Source organism: Aspergillus multicolor (assembly GCF_047715735.1).
Source record: "Aspergillus multicolor strain CBS 133.54 unplaced genomic scaffold BDW74scaffold_28, whole genome shotgun sequence".
Taxonomy (NCBI): domain Eukaryota; kingdom Fungi; phylum Ascomycota; class Eurotiomycetes; order Eurotiales; family Aspergillaceae; genus Aspergillus; species Aspergillus multicolor.
This window is the reverse complement of record NW_027395979.1, coordinates 318241-342070: the sequence shown is the minus strand read 5'-3', so window position 1 is coordinate 342070 and position 23830 is coordinate 318241. Positions and strand designations below refer to the sequence as shown.

Here is a 23830-nt window from a genome sequence, read left to right as displayed (position 1 = left end):
TGATCTCCCGCCGCAACAGCGCGCCCCTTTCTTATTAACTTCATTTGCTCCGAGTCCTTGGTCTGTCCCACCGCGAAATAATATAATCAATAATATCCTTCTCGCGCCCTAGACAGCGCGAGAAAACCCCAGGGCTACTCCCGATCCCTTGCCCAACTGCAGTTGGTGGTCGCCCATGGTCCCGCGCTCCGTCGCCCCTCGCCGTGATCCAGATAGCGAACAATCCTCATGTCTACAGCGTCTACCCAATCCCGAGGCGTAAACCGGCGGGTGAACAGTATCCAGAATGAAAACCGCCATTCGCGCAACCTCTCGCTTTCTCGCCGACGTACAGTGAGCTCCTCTGCGGCATACTCCTACGCTCTTCGGACTGCATACCTCGCTCATCTGCTTCACCCGCGAGCACGCCGTGTTCAGAATGCGCCGGCTCCTCAACAGCGGCCGAAGAGGTCTTCCACCTCGTTTCAGGACCTCATGAGCGATTTCTCCCTTATCCGAGATTCCAAAAGCTCCAGATTCCCCCACGGCTTCATATCCGAGCTCGAAAAGAGGTTGACAGGAGTTCTGATGGGGAAGGAAAGAAGAAAAGAATACCAAGACCCGCTGGTTGTTCGCACATTTGCTGCATTTCTCAATGCCCTCAAAGATCAATCGTTTAAGAAGCGAATGGAGAAGGACCGGCGCGCGGAGGATCTCGTCCTTATCTTCTATTCCAACGCGACCAAGGAACTGAGCAAGGGCAAGGAACCAGACGATGATAGCTGGAGGTTCATGGTGGATAGGCACGTTGCGCTTTTCGTTCGCTTGTTTGCGCTCATCTTGAAAAGCAACGACTGGGCGAAAGAGCGGCCGGAGCTCGCAAGTCGATTAGCAACATTGGAGACCAAACTTCTCTCCCAAGACCAAGATCTCATGCAGGCGTCTGGCCCATCCACTATTGAAGTGGTTGCGCCCTTGAGCTACGACGTGAAGGACATGCCCCTCGTGCAGCATGTTGCAAGGGTATTCAACGTGGGCCTCTCTCAGGTCCAATCTGATATTGACGGCCATCGAGGGGTGTGGACTGAGCAAGCGGCGCTGCGGGATCTCAAAACCTACCAGACTCATTTGAGTCTCAAGACTGGAAAGTCACTTTCTGTGGATGACTTTGAAGACGCAGAAGCATATGAAGCTTGGAAAAAGAGCGAAGGACCGGACTTGTCACAGATGATGCTCGCCATAATGCAGTCGAACCCTGCGCTCGCCAAAAACACATCTGGGGGCGCCCTTCCTCAGTTTAATGCAGGCGCAGCCGACCAGCATGGTGACCCAGCAAGTACCGGTCGGCCCATATCGTACGTGATCGACCAGCCCGTAGATATAAGCTCACTGTCGCTTAACGAGGACTCGGAGGAGTCCGACACATACACATACATACCACCAGACCCGAGATCGGTATATGGCACAATTCTAGCCCAAGCCTTGAGCTATGATTTGAAGGACCGCGACCTCGAGGCTACTCCAGCCACATCGGACGTACCATCCATGAAACTGCTCTCTAAACAATCAACCGAGATGTTGAATGAAATCTGTCTCCGCTGGAGGATTCCCGCGTGCTCCAGGATCGTCCTGTTTCTGGACGTTGTCCGATCGAAATTTGTGGATAATGAGATTGACCTAGACACCTTGGACTCGGCATTCACTTTCGTCAAGGAAATGCCGTCTTCGGAGGGCAAGAAACGCAACAGTTTGGTTTCCTCAGTTCTCTATGACAGACACAAGTGGACCGTGCACGACAGAATGATGATGCGTCAAATACTCTCCTCCCTCCATGAGGCTATCTTAAGGGAGTTGTACGACGTGATGATGGATTGCTACGAGGCCAAACCGCGCCCAATTGGTCCGGTGATGTACGTCTTGGAGAATCATATACAACTTGACCCGGACTATTCTGAGGACACGAGTGACATTGAACGCTTCCAGTCATATGTTCAGGACGGTCTGGCGGAGAAGGCAACCGAGAAATATCAGAGTCTCTTAGGGCAGGAGGTCCCAGTTGAGCCCGAGGAATGGGAGTTGGATCATGTCATCCAGCTTTGCGATGCTGTCACGAAACATTCAGAAAAAATCCGTAAGCGGTACCGAAAGAACCCAGAGATTATGGGGTACGAATCATCGATTACTTATGATGTGGAGATTTCGCGCTGACATACTATATAGGGTCAATCCCTATGAGATATTATTGGCAAATACCCTCGTAATATTCTCCGAGGATATTCACCAATTGATGGTGCGAATCATTGAGATGGAAAAGACTAGGGAGGAAGAGCTTGACATGAACGACGCTTTTCATTTATACATGCAGCTCTGTGGTGTGCGAGAACTGTTCGCGAACTCACTTCCTGAGTATGACCCAGCTTTCCCTTGATTCCAACTTGACTAACACTCCCTAGCTCTTCGTTCCCGTTTCACATCGAAGATGTATTAGAAGACTTTGTTTGGAGGTGGATACGTCTTACTGACCAGAAGATCATGGAGTGGGTTGAGCAAGCACTACGACAAGACAACTTCACAATTCCCGAGGGTACCTCGACATCAGAAGAGTCTAGGCACAGTGTGTCTGTGATTGATATATTCCGCTCATTCAATCAAGTCATAGAGCAGATGATTCAACTCAACTGGGCGGACGAGTTTCAGTACGCGAAATTCATGACTGCTTTGTCAAAATCAATAGGTGGGGCTGTGGCCAAATACTGTGAAGCAGTGGAAAAGATGTTTGCAAAGGAAATGGATCGCCTTTCGCCAGACCAAGAGGCCGCTTTGAATCAGACAACGCAGGAAAAGCTAATGCAATTCGCAAAGGAGGCATGGAACAACAAAGAGAAGATTGAGCCATTTCAGTTCTTTCCCCAGGTAAGCTTCAATGCGAACCACTTTTTCCATGCTCCATGGCTAACTATGCTATAGTCTTTGGTCAAGTTGAACAACATTGAATATGCCCTTACCCAACTCGACAGGCTCGAGCGTGAGGTAAATGTCGACGGCTGTGCAGAAGCAATTGCCCGTCATAGCCCCCCAACCCTGCAAAAGATACGCAAAGCAACAACATATGTTTTCACCATCAAGGTCGTGGAAGCGGAAGATCTCAAGGCCTGTGACATGAATGGAGGCAGCGATCCGTACGTCGTTTTGAATGATGAGTTTCAGAAGCGAATCGGGAAGACGCGCATCATCTACAACAACCTTAACCCACGGTGGGATGACACAGCAGAAATCACCACCAATGGTCCTCTAAATGTCATTGCTACAATCTGGGACTGGGATGCAGTAGGTGACCATGATTACGTCGGCCGGACATCAATCAAGCTTGACCCTGTCCACTTCAGCGACTTCTTGCCGAGGGAGTACTGGCTGGATTTGGACACACAAGGTAGACTCTTGCTCCGGGTAAGCATGGAAGGGGAACGTGACGACATTCAATTCTATTTTGGTAAAGCATTCCGTACCTTGAAGCGAACGGAGAGAGACATGACGCGAAAGATTACGGAAAAGGTAGGTTGCTGTCTAACCAGATTGTACGAATCTACTAACATGTGGTTAGCTGACCTCGTACATTAACCATTGCTTGTCCCGGAGAACTCTGAGGTCGTTACTATCGCGAGGCATCGGTTCCACTGTGTCCAACTTCTTGAATCGCAACCGCGCCCAGCAATCTACTGTTGCACCGTCAAGCGCAGACGTTGAGAACGCATTGACACCCCTTTTTGATTATTTCAATGACAATTTTGCGATCATGGCGGAGTCTCTCACTCCCGAAGCTATGAAAATGGTCATGGCTCGTCTATGGAAGGAGGTTCTGGCTACTATTGAGAGCCTGCTTGTGCCCCCTCTTTCGGATAAGCCATCGCATCAGAAACCCCTTACTATGCAAGAGGTCGAAATTGTCTCTCGTTGGCTCGTGCTTCTACTCAACTTCTTCCACGCCCCAGATGAAGAAACAGGTGAAGCGGCTGGTGTTTCCATGGATATCTTGAAATCGCCGAAATACCATGATATCCAAAGTCTCAACTTCTTCTACTTTGAACCTACCGACAACCTCATCCGTACATCTGAGCGGATGGCTTCTGCCACAATCTCACGGCAACAAGCCAACAAGAATCGAGCCTCTGCGCCCCCTGGCCTTGGAGGCCATGCTAGCGTGCTCGCCGTCCCAGGTGGACGACGGGCCAAGAGTATCATGCACTCGCGGAACCTGGGTACAATGAGGAAGGCCAAGGCAGAGAAATGGCGTGATGCGCAGGCAGATCCAAACGATGATATGATTCTGCGCATCCTCAGGATGCGTCCTGAAGCTGCTGGGTATCTTCGCGACCGCAGTCGCCAGAAAGAACGGCTTGCTGCAGCGGCGGCAGCGGATGCCATCGTTAAGCAAAGCCTTATGGCTAACGTTGGGGGACGAATGTCTGGCACATTGGGACGTCGATGATTGATCTGTTGCGTGTATATTTCTTTTGTTCTTGATCTATGTTCGCGTTTGTGTATAGCATGGATACCGATTGATGACTTGCGATCCTTCTTTTGTTTGATCTAGCAGCCGACAGTGGTGAACTTGCAGTATATCAGCTAATGATAATCGTTATATATTACCAGGTAGGCCTCAATTGTAGAGCATCGACTTTTGTTTTCATTAATCTGTAGCTATATATGCTCATGTCACAACGGCTTACGCCAGAGCAATGCACTCAATCTCGACAGGAACACCCTTGGGCAGCTGCTTCGCAGCAATGCAAGACCGGGCAGGCTTGTGAGTGAAGAACTTTTCGTACTGAGCGTTCATCTCAGCAAAGTTGGACATATCGTCGAGGAAGACCTAAACCGCCGCAGTTAATCCCAACCGGTTAACATATAAAAGAGGCACAACTCACGTTGACACGGATGATCTTATCAACTGACGAGCCGGCAGCGTCCAGGATCGCCTTGATGTTGTCGCAGCAGGCCTGGGTCTTGGTCTTGATGTCGCCCTCAACAAGGTTGCCGTTCTTGTCCGCAGGGATCTGGCCGGAGAGGAAGATCTGACCGTTGGCCTTGACAGCCTGGGACTATTTGTTGTTTAGCGTAGGTGGTTTTAGGGTTTTTGAAGAGTCACTGTTTGTTGTGTGCGGGGTAGGAGAGCTGGAGCGAAGGGAAGCACAGAGGAACGTACGTAAGGGCCCACAGCTGAAGATGTCGTTAGCCTATGCCATTTAAGCTGATTGCGGATGCATCTCGTGGTAAAAAGGGAGTATAGGGGACTCACGGGGGCAGGCGTTGGGGGTGAAGATGTTGGTGAGGTCGGACATTGTGGCGGTTCGAATGGGCAATTGGATCCGAGGTTGGAATCTGGGACGGATTGACGTTGATAGAAGAGGACGGGAGATCGATAGCAGATGAGATGAAGTCCTGAGCATGAGTTATACTTGGGGAGAGAATGTTGCCCGCGGGAAAGTGATGGAGGGGAAGAGCTCCTGGAGTCTGTCTCTCACCCCACTTTTCTACTCCGACAACGGATCTAGATCTCCAATTTACCCTCAATGACCCTATGTACAAACAACAGACACACCACTACAGCTTAGCACTTTGTGCCTCCTTCTTCACCAAATCACGGAGTTCTCGACGCAGGATCTTTCCACTCGGGCTTTTTGGGATTGCCGGCAGATATACTACGCCACCCCGGAGCTGCTTGTAATGTGCCAGGTGGCTCTTGACAAAGTCCTTGACCTGATCTTCGCTGATTTTCGTCTTGTCCGCGACAATGTACGCGCGTGGAACCTCGTTCCCGGAGCCGTCGGGTGCTGGAACACCAATGACGGCGGCGTCGAGAATGAGAGGGTGAGAAATGAGGTGGGCTTCGAGCTCAGCAGGGGCGACCTGAAGTCCCTTGTATTTGATGAGTTCCTAGTTGGTCAGTATGCCTTATAATTGCTTACAGTATAGGGAGACGGGATCGTACCTTCTTCCGATCCACGATGTAGAATAGCCCGTTGCGGCGCAGACCAATATCTCCAGATTTGAACCAGCCATCCTCGGTAAAAGCCTCCTTGGTGGCTTGCGGGTTTCCGTAGTAGCCCTTGGTTACTACGGGTCCCTTGATGAGGAATTCCCCCTCTTTGCCCTCCTCGACATCTTTGCCATCCTCGTCGACAATTCGCAGACGCATGTTTGGCCAGAGACGACTCACGCTACCGGTGAGCTCTTCTGTCTCCCAGGGCATGCCTGTGGTGCTACCCGTTGTCTCACTCAAACCCCAGGTTTGATTGATTAGACATCCGAGCTTCTTTTGCGCCTTGGTCTGCAAATCCGCGCCCATGGGAGCGGCGCCAGAATACGCGCGGCGCAATGACTTGAACTGATCCGTGACATCCGGGCTCAGTGATATCAGCAAATAAATCGGAGGCACGGTGAAAAAAGCGGTGATTTCTAGCTTCTTGTTGTACTCCAAGAACTTTGCAAAGTCAAACTTCTCCATCCAAAAGACCGTGCCGCCTGCAACGGCAGGGTTCGCAAAATATCCCTGGCATCCAGCAATGTGAGCAGTGGGAAGATGTGCCAGTGTCCGGTATGGATGCTCGTACTTGGGGTCGGCCGCTCTTCTTTTTGCAATATACTCGAGGTCATAGTAAAGAGGAATCAGCGCCTCAGTGACCATGTTTGTGTGCGAGATGTTGACACCCTTGGGTACACCCGTCGTGCCACTGCTGTACAAAAGGCAGATAAGTGAGTCCTCCAGCTCCTTAGAGTCTGCGATACGCTCCCAATCCAATACTTCGGACGGCTTCAATCCATCCAGGTAGTTTTGTCCCGTGGCAACATTCTGGAGTACACGCTCGTGGCCTGCACTACGCAGGACAAGGACATGGTTCTCTGGAACACCCGCTGCGCTGGCTGCCTTCAACACCACATCCTTGGACTCGGGACCAGCGATGAGTAACCGGCTGCTTCCCTGACGGATTTGTCTCTCCAGCTCAGAAGAAGTAGCAGTCACAGAAGCGGCACTCCAGACACCACCAGCTGCTACAACGCCGTAAAAGACAGAGGGGAGTAATACCTGGCCTCCGGAAACACCAACCACGACGTCCTTGCCTGCGCCTTGGCTTCCAACACCGAAGTGATGGCGCAAGATGTACGCAATCTGGCGGGTAAGAAGACGCGTTTGAGCTTTGGTGGTCGCATTTGAAGGATCCGCCGCTTCAGCGTGGAGGACGGTGCTCTCTGTGCTCCCAGGAATAGGCGATTCTGGCCCAGGAGTTAGTTCGCCGCAACAGGCAAAAAAAGCTACGAGACCATACCGAATAAAAGGGTCAACAAATCGATGTTAGGGAAGTCATAATCTTTCTCAGGGAGATAGACCACCATTATGCTTGTAACACTGTATTGCGCTGCAGCACAAAAGTTGGACTGGATGCAAAATAAGCTGCCAAGATAGGTATATCTGTTGCAGATGTCGCTTGTAGATCGTCTGGTCGGTTGTACAGGGGACGGATGCACGAAACAGGGATTCTTAGTTAACAAGAAAGTAAAGCGAAACAGGTGAGGGGCGTAGGTAAGGATATTTAAACCACCAAGAGCAGAGATGCTGATACACTTTTCTGTCACTGAGTGTCAATGAACGCCCCCTCTGCCACTATAGCGGCACCACGGCTTCCCGTTGGGACAATCCCGAGGCTTCTCGGCTGCGGAGAACACATGCGGGGTTATACTTCTGGGTCGTGGACAGGTACCACAGCAATGGATACAGGTCCCACATTTCTGAAGACCTTTCAGTTTTAATGTTAGGGTATGGTTTGATAACCTGCAGGCGGAACACAGTTTTGTCGGTATGCCAGATAAAGGTAGAGCTCAATGGGGAAAGTGAATGTATAAACACATGTGACCAACCGGTCTAGAACTAATATATACAGTAAGTAGCCTGAACTCCTCGCTTTCAAACAAGATCCATCCCAATAACGGCTATGCATGCATCATAAAAAAGAAAGGACATCATGATTTATTGCCCATACTCGCTAGACTCGCCAGCTGCTGCATGAACACCGCAGTCTGTTCTGGAGAGAAACCGAAAAACACCGGCCCATTGAACACAACATTTGCTGTGGACGGCTTTGGCGGGTTGTCGGGCGGCTTGTCATCCCTCGTGCTGGTGGCATCGGGTGTATCGATGGGCTCCTTGCGAACAGTTTCGGTATCGATGGCTGGATGGTCTGGAGGAGGTGGGCCAGCGCCGTGGCCAAACGGACAGCGGCCCTTGGGCGCGCCTGCCGCAACACCATCAAATGTCTTATCCAGGTCGTGAGCCGGTGGTAACTGCACAGGAGGGTCATTTGCCATGGGTGCGGGAATAGGAACGTGGATTCCCCAAGGCCTGCTCGGCGATTCTCCAACGCGGACTTCTCGTAGTGGCCGGTCGAAATGGCCCTTTCGATCTTCGTCATCCTCGCCAGCTTCGTCTCCTTCAGCCGGCGTTTGCGGTTTGACATCCTCGGCCCATTTTTCGACGCGCTCTGCTGAAGAGCTGGCGGTTTGCGAGCTGCGGCGGCCTTGCCCAGGAAGGAAGGCCTGATGTTTCTGGGACAAGCCTCGGATCATGTTGGTCAGGTCGCCGTATTTTGCATCCATTTGGCGCGAGCTGTTGGAATACCGTTTGACGCATATGGCATGGCTTCTAGGAATCTCATGCTTGTGTCGTTCAACATAGTCGGCGATTTCTTCCGGGCTATGCTGATCTAGGAACCTAATGGGGCAGCGCGAAGCAGGGCAGCGAGCTGAAGAACGCACACTCGCAGAAGGAGCTTGACTCGATTGTCTCTCCATCTGCTCCTCCTTGATGGGGTCTAAGTGCTGGAAACCACAGGTATCGCCGTTCTGAGACGGCAACGCAGTTTCAATTCCGTTGACTCCGTTTTCAGAGCACAAGCTATGAGGCTTTGAGAAAGGGCAGCGCAGACTTCCACGCGTGCCCTTGGTAGTAAAGTCTCTCTCTAACGAGCCAGCTCTTGTCGCAACCACACCGGTTGATCCATCATCATCAGGGTTGAGGAACGATTTGAATATCCCCACCCCCTCTGTTATGGCAGCAAGACTCAAATCTCCTACGTTTCCAGACTCTGAAAGATCTTTTACTACATCCACGGGATTTAGGTTCTGTTTTGGAGAGTTGTCAAATTCAAGACGGCGGCCGAGAATCTTCTCTGCGACAATCTTGGTGTGCGGATCGAGTCCTTGGGAAGAGCGGTCTGCTAGCTTGAGAAACTTTATACAGGGGTCAGCAAGCGGTCAAAGGAGCGGTATAAAGGCATCAAGGAACACAATCTCATCAGATAATACATGATATGTCTGTCATCGTCACATGGACTCCTGATCTAGAGCTAATCAAGTTCTCTCATCACTTGAGACGGGCGTCGTGGTACGAGTAGGAGGGTGAAAGTACCTCATCATGGGCATACTCCAAGCGGTGTTGAAAGAGTTTCTCCTTGGAGCTGAGTTGTTGTGTGGTCAGTAGCAAAGCTTCGAAAGCTCGGGCCAAGATTTTCAACTGTCGGTCCGGCTGCGAATCGGCAGCAAGAAAGGCAGGAGACATTATGCAGAAGAAGCGTTGATGTTACAAGGCAGAGAAAGATACATCTGCCGGGAAAGACGAGTACTTCTGCGGAGAGCAGAAGTACAAAGAAGCATGAAGCAAGTCGTTGTATGATGGGATGGGGAGATCCGGAAGAAACATCACTTTTCTGCCACCTTAAATAGTTCGCTTTGGTAAGCGAGATGGCCCGTGCACGAGCTTTCCAGATCACGTGATGTATGCGATCTTATCTTGGTTCTATAAGGCCCCCCAGCTTATATGACCGCTCTGTGCAAGTTAGGAGGCAGAATGGTCTTAGAATAGATCTGACATGATATGCCCTGACTACATACTGCATTAGTACTCATGGTGTGAAGTATGTCATACACGCACTTATGAGTAAGCTTCTAACATGCGATCCACCCACTTGTGTACATATACTTTGTACGGCTGTTGCTCGGCTCGCAGATGATCAGTTCCCAACTTGACTTTGTATTTGCACTGAGAGCCGTGGCTGTATGAGGTAGCCTCAAAGCAATTAGTCCTGGATGATCTACAGCCCAGAGTGTGAATGTACCTCTTGCATACCCACTACAATTTGGCGATTGTTTTGAGTACATGCTGGTGGTCAAGAGTGATATTGACGGGTACTACCGGTAGTTGATTAGTAGCTTCAGCGTTGTGATAGGCAGTGGTGCATCAAATCAACAGCCGTTGAACGTGACTAATAGGATGTTCAAGCAAATGATGGCTCCGGCAGGTCTCTGCAACTCAAGCTACTGTATTTAATACAAAGTTCCCTGTATTTATAATAAACTCCAGAGCTACCTACAAAGCCAGCAGATGCCTGGGCCCATGGTTCTAGAAATAATTTAGCTGTAATATGTCGAAAGGCTTGAAGTGTGCTTCCATAACTGGCCCCCTGAGTACTGCGCGAACTGACCCATATCAACATGGGTCATTTCCTTGGGCATTTTTTAACTTGTTACTTGCAAAGCAAGCATGCGCAAATGATGGCGAGCCGTGGCACAATGTGGAACATGGATAACAAAAGAGCTCGAGCATGGAAAGCATGAGTACGTACACCGTGGCAAGTGCCAATGCTTGTTATCCAAGCGCACAGGCATTGGGGTACTGCGTGCTAATGCAGCGAGTGTGTTCAGACACTTGTCTTTCTTGTAATAGGATTGAAGGTTGTTGGCTTCAAATGACATACATAAATCTACCTGGTTTGGCTGCATATGCTGAGTATAGACTACGGCAGCGGTGAGCCTGCATGATCCCTGGGACCAACCCCGCGAGGGGAACCGGCGAAATATTTGTTCTCGTGTCTATATCGCAGTTCCCGGCATTGGCGTGCCACAAATGGGCCAGCTGGTGTAAACGCCCATCATAGGTACGGGCCACGGTCAATCAAGCAACAAACGCATAGACTGGTCGGATGTTGCCTGAGGACTGGATTACCAAATTTGCTGAACGGTAACGTACTGGCCAATACAGAAAGTACATCATAACATGCCCATAGTCTTAGCACGTACTAATGTCAGTTCGGGCCGCGAATCCCTTTCACACGGGGAAGCGGAAGAGTCTTCTAGACGGGTCGAATGCAGCTCATCGAGTGAGATGGCTTGAAACATGGCGCGAGGCTGCAGCAAACCGTAGACACCAGCACTTTTTAGACGGCAAACAACTTGAGACAAGTGGCGAGCGGCGAGAGGAAGAATAACCCGCTAGTACTGCGTAGGATAAGCGATTTGCACCATCTCACCTTGCATGGACGATCAGTGGTGGTGTCATTGATCCACAAGCAGACGGTCAAGGAGTCATACCTACACGCCGACATGGGCAACTAAGGAAGTTAATCAACCGCTAACCCTCGAGGGCTCGAAGGCCGAAGGCCAACCAACGGACAAAACCGCGGGTGGACTTTATGGAAATAGCGACGCGAACTACTACCCATGGCATGGCCGATTGAGGGAGGTGGAGGGGAAGAGACGGCGTGGGCTGATGATAAGATTCTAGACTCGATTGCGAAGGCATGGCGGGGGGCTGTATTACAGGGTCCGGTTAATACTGGCAGCTGGAAAGCAGATGGGAAACGCACGTTTGTGTGGATGAATTGAATCTCAGGGTAGAAGCCATCGCGGAGTATTATTTGATCTTTGATCAAATACAAAGTAAACAAGTAAACAATATCTAGAGGCGAGGGGCAGCAAGGCCGTTCGTGGTAGGGACACGGGAGGAGATGTAATCTATCCCGTAATGCGTTGTAAAACAGCGGATGGATCTTTTTTCTACTGTACTAGAAATTCATCTTTTTTTCTCCCCCTCTGCTTATCACAAACTATTTCAATCTTGCAAATCTTCCCACCCCCTCACCTCTACTTTCTCTCTCTCTTTTTCTCTTCTTCTTCTTCTTCTTCCCTTTCTTTCACCATGTCCCAACCAACCGCTTCTACATCCCCCGATGCCTCCTCCACCACCCAAGTCGCCGGACACCCCTCCGCCGCTGCCCCCCGCGCCGCCGAACTCGCCGATCTTAAAGTAAAGCTGCGCGCTGCGCTGCGCCAATTTCCCGACTTCCCATCTCCCGGCATTCTCTTCGAAGATATCCTCCCCATCTTCGCCAACCCATCTACGCATGAAGCTCTTATCCGCTGCCTCGAGCTTCACATCCTTGAGAGCCTCGCTGGCGAGAAGCCCGATGTTATCGTCGGTTTGGAGGCCCGAGGTTTCCTTATGGGCCCTAGTCTCGCTCTGAGGCTCGGCGCTGGCTTCGTTCCTGTTCGCAAGCAGGGTAAGCTGCCTGGCCCTTGTGAAACCCAGGGCTACGAGAAGGAGTACGGCCAGGACTTCTTCCAGATGCAGTCCGATGCTATCAAGCCCGGTCAGAAGGTGATTGTGATCGATGATATCATTGCAACTGGTACGTCTTCTTTCCCCTCTATACTTGGTCTTGGCTGATTCGGTACTCTCAGGCGGCTCGGCATGGGCGGCGGGAGAACTCATCAAAAAGATGGGTGGTAGTGTGCTCTCATATGTTTTCTTGCTCGAGCTGGAATTTCTCCACGGCCGGGGCAAGCTGTCTGCTCCCGTTCACACCCTCCTCACAGGCCAGGAAACCAAGGCGTAAATACGATTTCTTCTACGATCTTCGCTCTTATGCGTGTACGAAGTCCACGACTTCCAAAATCAAAAGCATCGACAGCGGCCCCAACCTCGCCTCGCTCGCCCTCTGATTGCCACCATCTAAACTTCGACGGAGCGTTTGACCATGGGCGGGTCTACATTTGCGATCTAGGCCGCGTCAACGGATAGACTGCATCATTTAGACGAAGCACAGCCCGCTAGCAGCTCAAAAGATGACGCAATCTTGAACGCTTGGGGTCAACTTAGGGCTTGTGTTCTTAATCACGATAGACTCTGAATACCAAAATATATGTATAGCATAATCATATAATGTTCATAATCTAATCTATGACAGTTTAATCTACAGTATACTGCAGCGGTATGGAAGGCCTCATGACCTCTTCCGTCCAATCCTCCGGGAACCCTAACTCCACTGCCTCCCTAATCGCCCTGTTCATCCGCGGGATGTACTCCTCCTTCGGCTTTTCCACCTTCACCCGCTTCTCATCTACATAAACCAATACCCTGATATTCCCACCAACCCCCTCAAACCCGTTCCGCTCACGGTATCTCTCATCCAACCACTCCACAACCCTTGCATCAACGTACCACTTGTTATAGTCTCCATCTTTCTGCTCCTTCGGCCGAATGCTCAGCGGAACCTTATCTCCCCGCTTCGATTCGCCAGCGGAATGATATACGCCTTCATAGCCGTCCATTACCCTCTCATCCTCCGCACTCATCTCGTACAGAACCCCGTAAACGCCTCCGTGGGGTATAGACTTTGAAATTGACTCAGGCACATCGTCTCCCCCGTCTATCTGATGACCCACGCGCAGTCCAGCGGGAGACACAACATTCGCATAGCCCGCTTGACAGATCAGCCAGCGCCAGGAGTCGAGCGCGGCCAGGGCAACAGGGTGTCCTGAGAGCGTGGGGTTATGTATACAGCGCATGCGCATCTGTGTGGGGGAGAGATTGGAGCCGTAGGCAAAGTAGAGGTGTTTCGGCTGTGAAGAGTCTTTCTGGGGCCGGGCGTTGAGGGACGTCTGGGGTGCGGGGGAGGGGTCGACGGCCGCTGTTGGGGTTGGATTGCATGGTGGAATTGAGCCGTCGTGGCTTTGGTCTTGTCGGAGATGCATTTTGGCTCAGCAAAGGAGGTTCTAAGAAGGATCTGTTTGTACAAGAGAAGTACTCTGTATATTCTTTTTGTCTGCTGGGCGTGGGAGGGATGCATTAAGAAAAAGGTGGTGGAGAGCGGGAGTGGGTCCGATTGATGGTGAACTCAAAAGACGTGATTATTGGCTCTGATTTGCCTTGGGAGTTTGGATCAGATATTCTTGGGCCCAGGTGGAACCCGAGCATGCTTTGGATCAACTCTATAGCGAACCATGTACAGATTGAAGATATGTAGTCTAGACGATAAATAAATTACTGATTGGAACGCCCTGCGACCGCATCGAATACCGCCGTTTGATGCCCACACCTCGCGCTTGACGCAGAAGCTCGTACGTTTCTTCCCCGCCCCCGACAAGAACCATGCTGAGCAGATGCCGCCGTGGAATTCCACCGGCCGTTACCTGAGTTTCGTGTAGCTGTGGGCGCGCGAGGTACGGCTCCGCTAGTCTTGCCGCTACGCCGGGCTCCAAGTGTTCACCACCAGTGTGTTGTTCTTCCTCGTAAGAGACGACAACGACGAGCTTTAGCGCATTTCTCGACGGAGGGTGCGCTGCAATATTGCGGAGCTTTTGCGAAAACGTACACCCTCCGCGCTTGATGACGAGTACTTGGTGGGACTGGGCGACGTCGCGGAGAATGCGTTCGTCGCAAAGATCGCCGGCCATGTAAATGTCAGACCAGGGCAGCCGAGCTGGCGATGCTCCACCGGTTACTGACATGAGAGACGAATCGTCCACGTCGGGAAGCGGACCAGAGCCAAGCCCAGTAGATACAGCAGCTGGGATAGGGATCCGGGTAGGAAGGGAGCTTTGGACGGATGGAAACGGTGTATAGAGTTGGTGTACCTCATCACGAAGCAATGACGAGACGGAACTGACAAGTGATGTCAAGACGTCCTTCATGTTCGAGGTAGATGGGTCTACAGTTGCTGCGGATTTTTCGTTGCCGACTGATGCACCAGGTTCTCGACCATCTTGAGAATCATTTCGTCGGCCGAGGCTCCCTGGAGCAAAGTCAATGACCAGGTCAACCATGGCGGGATCACGGATTCGTGTGAAATTCGGATCCCTGGGATCCAGGACATCAAATGTGATCTCCCGCAAGAGGTATACCTTTTCATCCTTCCCTAGAGGCACGCCACTGACCACCTGCACTCTAAACTCGCTCCCTTCTCCGCCAAATGAGGGTGCGTCCTTGATCATGCTCATTCGCAGACCGCCAATAGCTTTGACAAGGATACCGTCCTGGACCCTTTCTAGAGAACCCGGCCCGCTAGCCATTCCGGGTACAGTTGGAAACGAAATGTCCAGAGTAGGACGAATCGCCATGAGTGAGCTCGTTGCATTGAACGGAACTAGCTCTGGTGGCAAGGTCCAGGGAAAATATGTGTAGTTGGTTGGGGAAGTCAGCTCTGCGATTGTGACACCGGCATGGTCTTCCGTGGGTTCTTCCAAAGACCCCTCTGGCGGACCCCGAATTGGCATTAGGTCGAGCCGAGCTAGGTTCGCGGCGTGAAAAACATCTGGGCGAGCAGCTGTGGACGATAACCCAAAGGTTGGGGGTAAGGGTGGGGTTGGACAAACAGGTGCAGTTGCATCCTCATCTCTGTATGAATTCTGTTTTGGTTTCGAGCCTGGACCCATCGTTGTATATGTACTTTTTGGAACAACTAGTGGATGTGCCTCAGTCGTAAAGACGACCGGCTGATCCAGATGATTCAAGGGATGTTCCGGATGATATAGCAGGAACATGTACTTGGCAGTCTCCCCAAGGAAGAAGCTCTCCATACGGTCACTTAATTCCCCGTTACGAACGTCTTGGAGCCCGGCCCAGCCGCACTTGGTCCAGCAACGTCTCTTGAGATCCCGTTGTACCATTTCACCAACGTGTAGGTACCAAGGGTCCTTTGTAGCTTGGTAGAGGTAGTACGTTGATTCGATGAACTCCGGCCTCCCACCGTACCATCCAAGATTACCCTCGACGTTTCCCGTGGCCACATTCCATCTTTCAGGAAGCCCAGAAAAACGGTTCCACACAGCCGTAGTAAGTAGATGGATTCCTATAGCCTCATCAAGGTCCCCTGCCAGTGAGAGAAGGCCTGGATAAAACGCGCTCAGGCTGTCGATCCAAAAGGCCCGGGTGGCGCCGGTGAATATGTCCCCTTGAATTAGATGTGGGTGCTGATAACCCTCGCCTCGATAGAGATGGCGCTTGATAGACGAGTGGGCTTCCTCCCATACATGCAAAAAGGCTTTCGGAGAATGCTCGTACTCGCTAAGCGGGGTGAAGTAGTCGTCCAGAATATGCCACGGGCTGCTGCGATTATGGTCCGGACGCTGTCCAGAGGACAATAAAACATACGACTTGAAAGCGTACTCGAAGAAGCTATCGATCCCCGCGCCAATCTGCGCAGACAAGAGGTCAGCTACCAGGTCATTTGATCATGGCAAGGCACGTACGCCAGTGAAGGGGGCAACCCATCTGCCAGATTCGGCGTCAATGCCCGCGCCGATCAATCCAATATCACTCCTCCGATGCCAAACAGCCCAAAAGGCTCTTTTTGCAAGTTCCTCGTATCGACCATCACCAGTGAGTCTGCTCAAGACAGTGAATTCCAAGACAAGACTGCCTGCGCCTGCGCTGCATGTCTCCGTGATCTCAGTGGAGGGTGCCACGCACACATGGTCATCTCTTTCATCACATGCGTGTGCGGTGCCCGCATTTAGAGGCGAATTAGCATAGAATGGTTGTTGGTGCACTCCGTGACGTAGATTCACCCGGGGGTACGGAAGGCCAGTGTCGGTATAGAAAGCCGGCAGAATGCGATTCGCTAGATCAACAGCAAGTCGAAGAAGCTGACCATCATAGACAAATCCATTTTCCCAACTAATTCCCCGCCTATTGATGGCGAATGGTGTCTTGTCCCAGGCTTTCGCATACATCGCCTCCGCCAAAGGGGGATTGTAGCGAGTAATGGGAAGGTCGCCGACAGCGAAGAGATGCGAACTTAGCAGCCCACCTGGGAGGTCAATGTTAGGAACAAAAGAAAGTCCATTCTTTGTAAAGGAAGTCCAGTGACATACCTAACCCTCGAATAACAGTCTCGAAAACTTGGACCTTGCTATCTATATCAAAACCCCGGCTACGTTCGCCCTGTCCTGTGGGGCCGGTCGAACCATCTCCATAGAGCCTGACAAAATCTTGAATGCCATCTTGAAAGTAACGCCATGCCTTCGGACCTTCGCCAGGGCTCGAGGACAAGATTGCCAGGGTCGACAAGCTGTCGATCAGGGTCAGGGAGTAGTTTCCCAGGACATCGTTGAGCTCGGCGTGCGCAGGGTTACCTCGGTCGCGGACAAGCGGTTGGCATGAGAGAGGCCGCAGTTCATCTTCAGGAAAGGCATGTTCGAGGTAGTTTTCAAAACCGTGGTAGAACATCCGCTCCGTCTCGGTCCTAGGTTCCAGCCGACAAGTTAGTTTCACTGCACGAGTACTCTAGTATGACAGCAGTGAGAAACCCACCGCAAGTGCCTAATCTGCTCAGACCGCATGCCCTGAGCGATGGAAGCCCATAGCAACAGAAACAAGACCAAGCCCGTCGTCCATGCCGAACAGACGGACATCTGTGGCTTCCAACATCCTGAGCGCATCACCGCAAAAGCGACCGACCACAGACGGCATGGGAGCGTGGCAGCGACGGTTCTGGTCGAAATAGCCCTCGATGTCTTGTAGACTCCTTTAGTCACCGCTGACAATGTCAATAACTACGATGTTGGAGGGTCGGGACCCCGAATGCACGTGAACTTCTCCAGGAGACCAGATCTCCGCTACCAATCTTATCGCTCCGCAATTCGAACCGTATGGCCTAGGGCTGGTCAATTGTCGACATTTTCTCCACTGTGTCAATCTGTTAATGTCCATGTTTTTTATGTCAGCCCGGACAGTCATGCACGTGACTTGGTGTATCAGACTAGTCAAATACAGGCTTAAGAGGCTAAAAAATAGCTTGCCTAAGCCTAGTTCTTCCGAATAGAGTAATATTGGCGCCGATTCGACATGTCCGGCTACAATGTCCGTCAGAGGGCCGGACATGTCGACATGATTATTGTGGGTCCTCTTATGGTAGCTTCTTTGTATAATTTTTTTGGGCCGGCGTGGATACCAAGACAGGTGCCACCTTAATTATATGCTGGCTACCAGCAAGGTTGATGTATAGCAACCATACTCGCAAATAGCCGACAGAATATCCGCGGCACAAATTGCTATACCGTGGTACTGACTAGGAGGTTCCAGGCTCCCGGCTAAACGTTGGTATCAGTGCTCAACCTTTTGATATAGATTTACGGAGTATATACGGCAAACTAAGGAGTAGTCTGTCTGAGAAACAATGTGCCAACCTCTTGACAAATCGCTTAATTGAGATACGTAAAAGCTGAGACCGGTTCATCCTACGTCAAGAGCCCCCAAAATGCCTCTGAGATGAGGATATTGGGCGAAGAGAACGCTGCGCCTCTTGAAATAAACGACATATAGTGCATTCGGGTAGACACCGCGCATAGGCATTATCGCCTCAGATATTTAGTCAAGGACCTGGGCAAAGCTTCAACCACATACTCAACACCGTCACCTGACATGTGGCTCGGCGGAGGATGACCATGTATTTTGCGATTTGAAGTCTCCTCTCGTCTTTCATCAGTTTGCGGCATAGCCGGCTGGATGTCGACACGTTGCCAGTGAAGCGGGTTGGGATCAAGTCGCTGTATATAAATCAGCAGCTGAGAGACCAAGAACAGTGTCGCTGCTTACCACACTATTTCTCCATACGCCGTACGCCGGCGGTGGGACTGTAACTTTACCCGGAGCGTCATGGGCATGACTCACGGCGGAGTGTTCCTCGTCAGTGGTCATAGTGACATGAATAGGCTGATTCGGATGGGCGTAGCCAGCAGTATCCGTCATCTCGATTGGGAGGGCGAGATTGGCAGTATAATTCGGGAACTGATAGACTGCTACGACGAAACGGCATAGAGCGTGACACCATATAACTCCAATGGTCAGAAGTATGAGGGTCAACACAATATAAAGCCAGGGGCCTTGAATCGCGCGTATTACAACAAAAGCGATATCTGAACATGTAAGCATAACCATAAGGTAGAAGTATGAGTAACGACCTACATATGGCGAGATTGATGAGGAGAAGGACTGTTGAGAGGACCAGGTTGAAAAGCTTCCAATGAATGGTCCGGTCTTTGATCATCGACAGACAGGATCGCGCATGAGGGGTCCTCCGCGGCCTTTGCCATACACTGCGCGCGCCTATATTAGGCAGGCTGCAGGCTCCAGCTGAGGAAGGAAGAGAAGGTAAGCGAGTAAAAATGCCTTGCAATGGCATTGATAAGGTGTAAATGAATGGATTGGAACGAGTCAACCAAGGACGCATATCGAAGCGAACCTAGCACACATTAAAAATTCACGCTGAATTCGGATCAATGTGTCGAGGATCGAAGGGGACGGGTTGGGTCGCCCCAGGTAATGCACTCGGAGAAGGTGCATCCGTCCGCCCTACTTATCAAACTAAAAACCTTAGAGGGGTTGGAAACGAAGATGTGTACGTCGCGTCAAGAAACCGGCCTTTCAAATCTATCACCGATCAATGAACGAGTTAAGCGACTCAAACTGCCTTCCAGTCAACCACCTCTATCCAGCCGGACGAATAGTGGAGTAATGAAACAGAAGGAGTCAACTTTTCTGGGCACGCTTGTTGAGTCTTGAGTCTAAGGTATCATCTATATTAGCCAGGATCAACATAAACGATGATGGTCATTAGTTTAGCGTATGGAGTATAACATGGAGACACCGGCATTTTATCCATTGAAGAACAATACCAGAATCAAAGCTGCTCATGTGCCTGGTAAAGGTACATGAGAAAAGCGTTCGGGTAATAAAACATCTAGAGGATTGAGATGGGGTGGGCCTAAAGCCCTGAGCCAACGAAAAAGTCGGTCCCTACTCCAAACAGCGTAAATAGAAAGGTGCTCAGTTGTAGGACGTACCCTTTCTAAGTGGGGTTTATCCAACTATACACATTCCCTTTGTAACGACCAGAGGCAAGACATCGGACGAATTGGGTGGAGTGTCGCGGCGCCCTTATCCTCACAACAGCGCTTGAAAGCTATATGCCGTGTTGTTTTGTTTGACTGGTGATTAGGCATTGTCCGCGGGGTTGAGCCTTTATTGCGATAGTATGGGCGAGATCATCCCATAGGATGCCACCTTCATTTACCCAATTCACCCAACATCAAGTTCCTGTCGGACGATGCAGAAACAACTAAGGGGATTAGAATGTTTTGGACTCTAGACGGGTGGACTTACTGATAGGCTCGTTATTTGGCGTGAATCGCACATCATTTACAGTGCCCTTGTGTCCGGGAAGCTTGTACAAAAGCTTTCCGGTCTTGGAGTCCCAAACCACAACGCTTCGATCACCGCTTCCCGCGGCGATCTTGTCACCCGCCGGATTCCAGCTCGCTCGGATAAGGTTCTTTTCTAGTCCGACCGGGGCGCCGTCATATGTCCTGATATGGCGGTTGGTTGGCGCGAAAGGCCGGATATCCCAAGTACGTACCGATGAGTCGAAGGAGTTGGACAGAAGAGTTTGCGAGTCTGGCGAAATCTCGAGAGAGGTAATAGTATCCATGTGTCCGGCCATGGAGTAGACTATGGCCTTCTTTCGAATGTCCCAGACATGAATTGTGTTGTCAATGCCTCCGCTAAATATTTCATTTCCAGCTTCAGACTGTGCCACCGCGGTAATAGGTAGTTCGGTCTCCAAATACTCAACCGCCTCTTTTTGCCTCGGGTCCCAAATCCCTATCGTACCATCGTCGCTAGCGCTGACCAACATTTCTTGGCCCCTCTTGCTGATTTCGAGACAGTTTATGACCTCTTCATGGCCCATGTATCGCCGAATTCTCCGGCCAGATTCTATATCCCAACTTGCAAGTGTCATATCGGCCGAAGCGGAGAAGATCGTTTTGGAGTCTCGCGACCACTGCAGGTCAAGAACCGCGCCTTTGTGACCAGATAAGATGCCGTAATTTTCGCAATTCCCATAAGTATTCCAGAGTACTTTGACAAACCAAGTTAGCAATATTTTTGAGGTATGCCTGGCCTCTTGACGTACATATAGATCGATCCATGGAACCTGAAGCAATATGTTGCGCCGTCGGATCAAATCGAGCGGCGAAGATTTCGCCAGAGTGACCTGAGTTCTTCAGGTCAGCACCGATTCCACCATGTATCTGCATTCAAACTCACCTGTGAGCTCCATGATCGGCGCATCAAGGCCACTGGTGCGGGGAACCTGCAATAAGGGTCAGTCACCATGGGCATCAATCTTGATAGGTCTTTCATACAGCTTGTATGAGAGTTCCATCCTGGGCCGAGCTCTTGACAACGGCTGTGGTATCATTGAGTGCACCATCGGACTTCTTTCGTTTCACGACCAATTGGCTAGAGGAGCCAAAGGCTGCTTGTGCCGGTCGCTTCTCGCCGGACATGTTTCAAGAAGTGAGCAAGGAACTTATATAGATAGAAGCCAAATGAGCTGTAAAGTGTCCGGAACTTTGAGGCAAAGGTCATCACCGGGTAGCGCGATCAAGAAAAAACGCGGCTCCTCCAGGCGGTGTCTAGGTACCGTATGTAACGTAACGCCTACGCTAGCCGCGGCAGACGCTTGCCAGGGATCTAAGCGCTCAAAGCTCCGCCTCCACCCCAGCTTGAGCGGGGGTTTACATTGGTGATTAATCACTGGCTAACACTGACTTTCGCGTTACGCTGAGTCTCGTCTGTGCAATCTTGGAACAGAAGTCCTAAATATGTCATCCTCCACTAAAGTGGCCAGAATCGGAGAAGAGTAAGCGCTTCATAACTCTGGTGTTAAATGTATCTCGCTAACATCAGCGTCCATTCGGTAGACTCTGGAAGTCAGTAAGCTGAAAGCCGCCGGCTAGTATCTCACTCCCATAGGCAAGGGGTTCGCTCGCGAACGGGCAAACTAATAACGTCTGTTTCTCGCAGAAACAAGATCGATAAAGTGAATGCGGAGTTGGTGACTTTGACTTACGGGACGATTGTCGCACAATTATGCCAGGACTATGACGGAAACTATCAAGAAGTAAACAAGCAGCTGGAGAAAATGGGTTATAACATCGGAATGCGTCTCATTGAGGACTTTCTAGCAAAGTCGAACGCTGGCCGATGCGCCAACTTCCGCGAAACCGCGGACATGATCTCGAAAGTACGATAAGCACTTGGATAATCTACCAGACTCGGCCTAAATTCTTCCTGTGATGCTGATATAGACCAGGTTGGATTCAAGATATTTCTGAACATCACACCTACCGTGACGAATTGGACCAGCGACAACAACCAGTTTTCTCTGATCTTCGATGAAAATCCACTAGCGGATTTCGTCGAGTTGCCAGATGACGGGCGAGCGCAAGACGAACTGTGGTTTTCGAATATATTGTGTGGCGTCCTGCGAGGCGCGCTAGAAATGGTGAGTTCAAAAGCCAAGTCCCGCTCGGAACTCTGCAGTAATTGATTTTCTCTTTAAGGTGCAAATGCAGATTGAAGCGCACTTTGTTAGCGATATTCTACGGGGGGATGATACAACAGAGATGCGGGTGTCACTTGTGAGGTACATTGAAGATGAGATGCCGCCAGAGGAGGAGTGATAACGAAGTGTATTGTCGGGTAGCTCACGGCGTCTGGTGTTTGGGATTTGCGATGTGATCTTTCTTATGCCGCTAGAAATGTCCTAAATCAAAAGGAGCACGGTTGACAATATCAACAAATTGATACAAATATTATTTTAACCTTCCTCACTGTTCTACCAGCTCAAACTGTAAGCAACATGACCAAGCCTTGATAATGTGATGTAATCTGCGGAAAAGAAATCAGTTATATGGAGTATATAAAATTCAACACCTGGTAGACTAGACAGAAGATTAATCGTGTTGGAGAAACATAATAGGGCATCTGCTCAATAAGTTAAGGCATTCCTTTTAAGCACATTCTACTCCATGGGGTAAATGCATAACTCATAGCGGAAAAAAGGTATCTATTTTATCTATCTACACAAGGACTCTGAACACCTGATGCGAATATGGCCTTGAGGATAACGGCCTTCAGGGTTTGGCCAGAGCATGACTTATAAGAGGCATCCATTACTTAGAATCAAGCAAATTAATACTACAACAACGGAATGTATATGGAAACCGGTTACAGCTGGCCGACCTTGATGATCGCCTCTATGCTTGTACTATATGATCACTCTTTGGGGTTGGAGTGCTTAGTGATCAGCCCCGTCCACGCGTTCACTCCGGGGTAAGCGACTGACGATTACATTGAGCTAATCTGCATGACCACCACGAGCTGCCCGCAGATGCCTGCCAAAATGTGCTGTTTATACAGACCAGTTTACCCGGCCCTCGACCAAGTTGTAGACATTCCGCACATGAACTAGACGCAAATTCCGGTAAAGGAGGGTCAAGAGGTTCTAGGAGACTCACGTGACACGCTAAACCTGAAGTGGACTATCTGTGCTGGAAATTACGCACTGACTGGGACCCTGAGTGCAACAACTGATGCATCGACCCTGGATCAGTCCATCAATTCGGAGCCGTTTCCTTCATCTTTTTTACACGGCTTGATAGACCACTGTCTAATCCCAAGATCTCCTCCCTCGTTATAACCTACATCCATAGGCTTTTTGATCCTACAATTGTTCTGTGGGAAGAAATCAGATTACATTGCCAGTAAAGCAGGTCTGCGGCGACAGAGACGGAGTCCGCCTTACCTGACCACCCTGCTCCCAACCACCGAATCCGTTTTCTACGTTCTGCGATTCCACTCTCCTTATCGCAGCCCAACTGTGTCCATTGGCCGCAG

At 50.6% G+C, this 23830-nt stretch overlaps 10 protein-coding genes across 10 annotated transcripts; 3 read left to right on the top strand and 7 right to left on the bottom strand.

Annotated features, from left to right (window-relative positions):
• The first annotated feature begins 43 nt into the window (after positions 1-43).
• BDW74DRAFT_159633 (C2 domain protein) lies at positions 44-4628 on the top strand. Its single transcript, XM_073725483.1, has 5 exons — positions 44-2144; positions 2200-2385; positions 2433-2892; positions 2947-3531; positions 3581-4628. The coding sequence occupies exons 1-5, from the start codon at positions 229-231 to the stop codon at positions 4463-4465; spliced, it is 4032 nt and encodes a 1343-aa protein (XP_073580544.1). The 5' UTR covers positions 44-228; the 3' UTR covers positions 4466-4628.
• A 74-nt stretch (positions 4629-4702) lies between these two features.
• On the bottom strand, positions 4703-5318 carry BDW74DRAFT_181532 (uncharacterized protein; the record flags this gene model as incomplete). The annotated part of the gene is made up of 4 exons (XM_073730052.1): positions 4703-4849; positions 4905-5078; positions 5183-5196; positions 5276-5318. 4 exons carry the CDS (start codon positions 5316-5318, stop codon positions 4703-4705), a joined length of 378 nt encoding a protein of 125 aa, XP_073580543.1.
• A 262-nt stretch (positions 5319-5580) lies between these two features.
• On the bottom strand, positions 5581-7371 carry BDW74DRAFT_181531 (uncharacterized protein; the record flags this gene model as incomplete). The annotated part of the gene is made up of 3 exons (XM_073730051.1): positions 5581-5913; positions 5969-7251; positions 7305-7371. The coding sequence occupies 3 exons, from the start codon at positions 7369-7371 to the stop codon at positions 5581-5583; spliced, it is 1683 nt and encodes a 560-aa protein (XP_073580542.1).
• A 624-nt stretch (positions 7372-7995) lies between these two features.
• On the bottom strand, positions 7996-9589 carry BDW74DRAFT_181530 (uncharacterized protein; the record flags this gene model as incomplete). Its single annotated transcript, XM_073730050.1, has 2 exons — positions 7996-9261; positions 9440-9589. 2 exons carry the CDS (start codon positions 9587-9589, stop codon positions 7996-7998), a joined length of 1416 nt encoding a protein of 471 aa, XP_073580541.1.
• Positions 9590-11898: 2309 nt separating this feature from the next.
• BDW74DRAFT_159625 (adenine phosphoribosyltransferase APT1) lies at positions 11899-13095 on the top strand. The gene is made up of 2 exons (XM_073725482.1): positions 11899-12494; positions 12547-13095. The coding sequence occupies exons 1-2, from the start codon at positions 12005-12007 to the stop codon at positions 12699-12701; spliced, it is 645 nt and encodes a 214-aa protein (XP_073580540.1). The 5' UTR covers positions 11899-12004; the 3' UTR covers positions 12702-13095.
• Positions 12816-14095, bottom strand: BDW74DRAFT_70585 (gamma-glutamylcyclotransferase family protein). The gene has a single exon (XM_073733499.1). The coding sequence runs from the start codon at positions 13837-13839 to the stop codon at positions 13054-13056; it is 786 nt and encodes a 261-aa protein (XP_073580539.1). The 5' UTR covers positions 13840-14095; the 3' UTR covers positions 12816-13053.
• On the bottom strand, positions 13976-17464 carry BDW74DRAFT_70614 (uncharacterized protein). Its single transcript, XM_073733500.1, has 3 exons — positions 16960-17464; positions 16336-16895; positions 13976-16281 (listed from the first exon to the last, which is right to left on the bottom strand). Exons 1-3 carry the CDS (start codon positions 17312-17314, stop codon positions 14113-14115), a joined length of 3084 nt encoding a protein of 1027 aa, XP_073580538.1. The 5' UTR covers positions 17315-17464; the 3' UTR covers positions 13976-14112.
• Positions 17465-18250: 786 nt separating this feature from the next.
• BDW74DRAFT_70572 (uncharacterized protein) lies at positions 18251-19764 on the bottom strand. Its single transcript, XM_073733498.1, has 3 exons — positions 19052-19764; positions 18683-19002; positions 18251-18633 (listed from the first exon to the last, which is right to left on the bottom strand). Exons 1-3 carry the CDS (start codon positions 19314-19316, stop codon positions 18439-18441), a joined length of 780 nt encoding a protein of 259 aa, XP_073580537.1. The 5' UTR covers positions 19317-19764; the 3' UTR covers positions 18251-18438.
• On the bottom strand, positions 19595-21522 carry BDW74DRAFT_70568 (WD40 repeat domain-containing protein). The gene is made up of 6 exons (XM_073733497.1): positions 21292-21522; positions 21194-21239; positions 21060-21140; positions 20249-21004; positions 19930-20204; positions 19595-19650 (listed from the first exon to the last, which is right to left on the bottom strand). Exons 1-5 carry the CDS (start codon positions 21433-21435, stop codon positions 20152-20154), a joined length of 1080 nt encoding a protein of 359 aa, XP_073580536.1. The 5' UTR covers positions 21436-21522; the 3' UTR covers positions 19595-19650; positions 19930-20151.
• Positions 21523-21631: 109 nt separating this feature from the next.
• Positions 21632-22803, top strand: BDW74DRAFT_159616 (TRAPP complex core subunit BET3). Its single transcript, XM_073725481.1, has 5 exons — positions 21632-21791; positions 21853-21861; positions 21956-22175; positions 22245-22436; positions 22495-22803. Exons 1-5 carry the CDS (start codon positions 21754-21756, stop codon positions 22612-22614), a joined length of 579 nt encoding a protein of 192 aa, XP_073580535.1. The 5' UTR covers positions 21632-21753; the 3' UTR covers positions 22615-22803.
• The last annotated feature ends 1027 nt before the right edge of the window (positions 22804-23830 follow it).

Bases quoted from the DNA above. Each gene is read 5' to 3' on its own strand.
- BDW74DRAFT_159633 (XM_073725483.1), top strand. From the start codon at position 229: ATGTCTACAGCGTCTACCCAATCCCGAGGCGTAAACCGGCGGGTGAAC. The intron at 2,386-2,432 runs GTATGACCCAGC...AACACTCCCTAG, and splicing joins TTCGCGAACTCACTTCCTGA to CTCTTCGTTCCCGTTTCACA. The intron at 3,532-3,580 runs GTAGGTTGCTGT...ACATGTGGTTAG, and splicing joins CGCGAAAGATTACGGAAAAG to CTGACCTCGTACATTAACCA.
- BDW74DRAFT_159625 (XM_073725482.1), top strand. From the start codon at position 12,005: ATGTCCCAACCAACCGCTTCTACATCCCCCGATGCCTCCTCCACCACC. The intron at 12,495-12,546 runs GTACGTCTTCTT...CGGTACTCTCAG, and splicing joins CGATGATATCATTGCAACTG to GCGGCTCGGCATGGGCGGCG.
- BDW74DRAFT_70585 (XM_073733499.1), bottom strand. From the start codon at position 13,839: ATGCATCTCCGACAAGACCAAAGCCACGACGGCTCAATTCCACCATGC.
- BDW74DRAFT_70614 (XM_073733500.1), bottom strand. From the start codon at position 17,314: ATGTTCTACCACGGTTTTGAAAACTACCTCGAACATGCCTTTCCTGAA. The intron at 16,896-16,959 runs GTATGTCACTGG...TTGACCTCCCAG, and splicing joins GACTGTTATTCGAGGGTTAG to GTGGGCTGCTAAGTTCGCAT. The intron at 16,282-16,335 runs GTACGTGCCTTG...TTGTCTGCGCAG, and splicing joins GGGTTGCCCCCTTCACTGGC to ATTGGCGCGGGGATCGATAG.
- BDW74DRAFT_70572 (XM_073733498.1), bottom strand. From the start codon at position 19,316: ATGCGTCCTTGGTTGACTCGTTCCAATCCATTCATTTACACCTTATCA. The intron at 19,003-19,051 runs GTAGGTCGTTAC...TTACATGTTCAG, and splicing joins CCTCATCAATCTCGCCATAT to ATATCGCTTTTGTTGTAATA. The intron at 18,634-18,682 runs GTAAGCAGCGAC...ATTTATATACAG, and splicing joins GCGTATGGAGAAATAGTGTG to CGACTTGATCCCAACCCGCT.
- BDW74DRAFT_70568 (XM_073733497.1), bottom strand. From the start codon at position 21,435: ATGTCCGGCGAGAAGCGACCGGCACAAGCAGCCTTTGGCTCCTCTAGC. The intron at 21,240-21,291 runs GTATGAAAGACC...CCCTTATTGCAG, and splicing joins ATGGAACTCTCATACAAGCT to GTTCCCCGCACCAGTGGCCT. The intron at 21,005-21,059 runs GTACGTCAAGAG...GGTTTGTCAAAG, and splicing joins TTCCATGGATCGATCTATAT to TACTCTGGAATACTTATGGG.
- BDW74DRAFT_159616 (XM_073725481.1), top strand. From the start codon at position 21,754: ATGTCATCCTCCACTAAAGTGGCCAGAATCGGAGAAGA. The intron at 22,176-22,244 runs GTACGATAAGCA...GATATAGACCAG, and splicing joins CCGCGGACATGATCTCGAAA to GTTGGATTCAAGATATTTCT. The intron at 22,437-22,494 runs GTGAGTTCAAAA...TTTCTCTTTAAG, and splicing joins TGCGAGGCGCGCTAGAAATG to GTGCAAATGCAGATTGAAGC.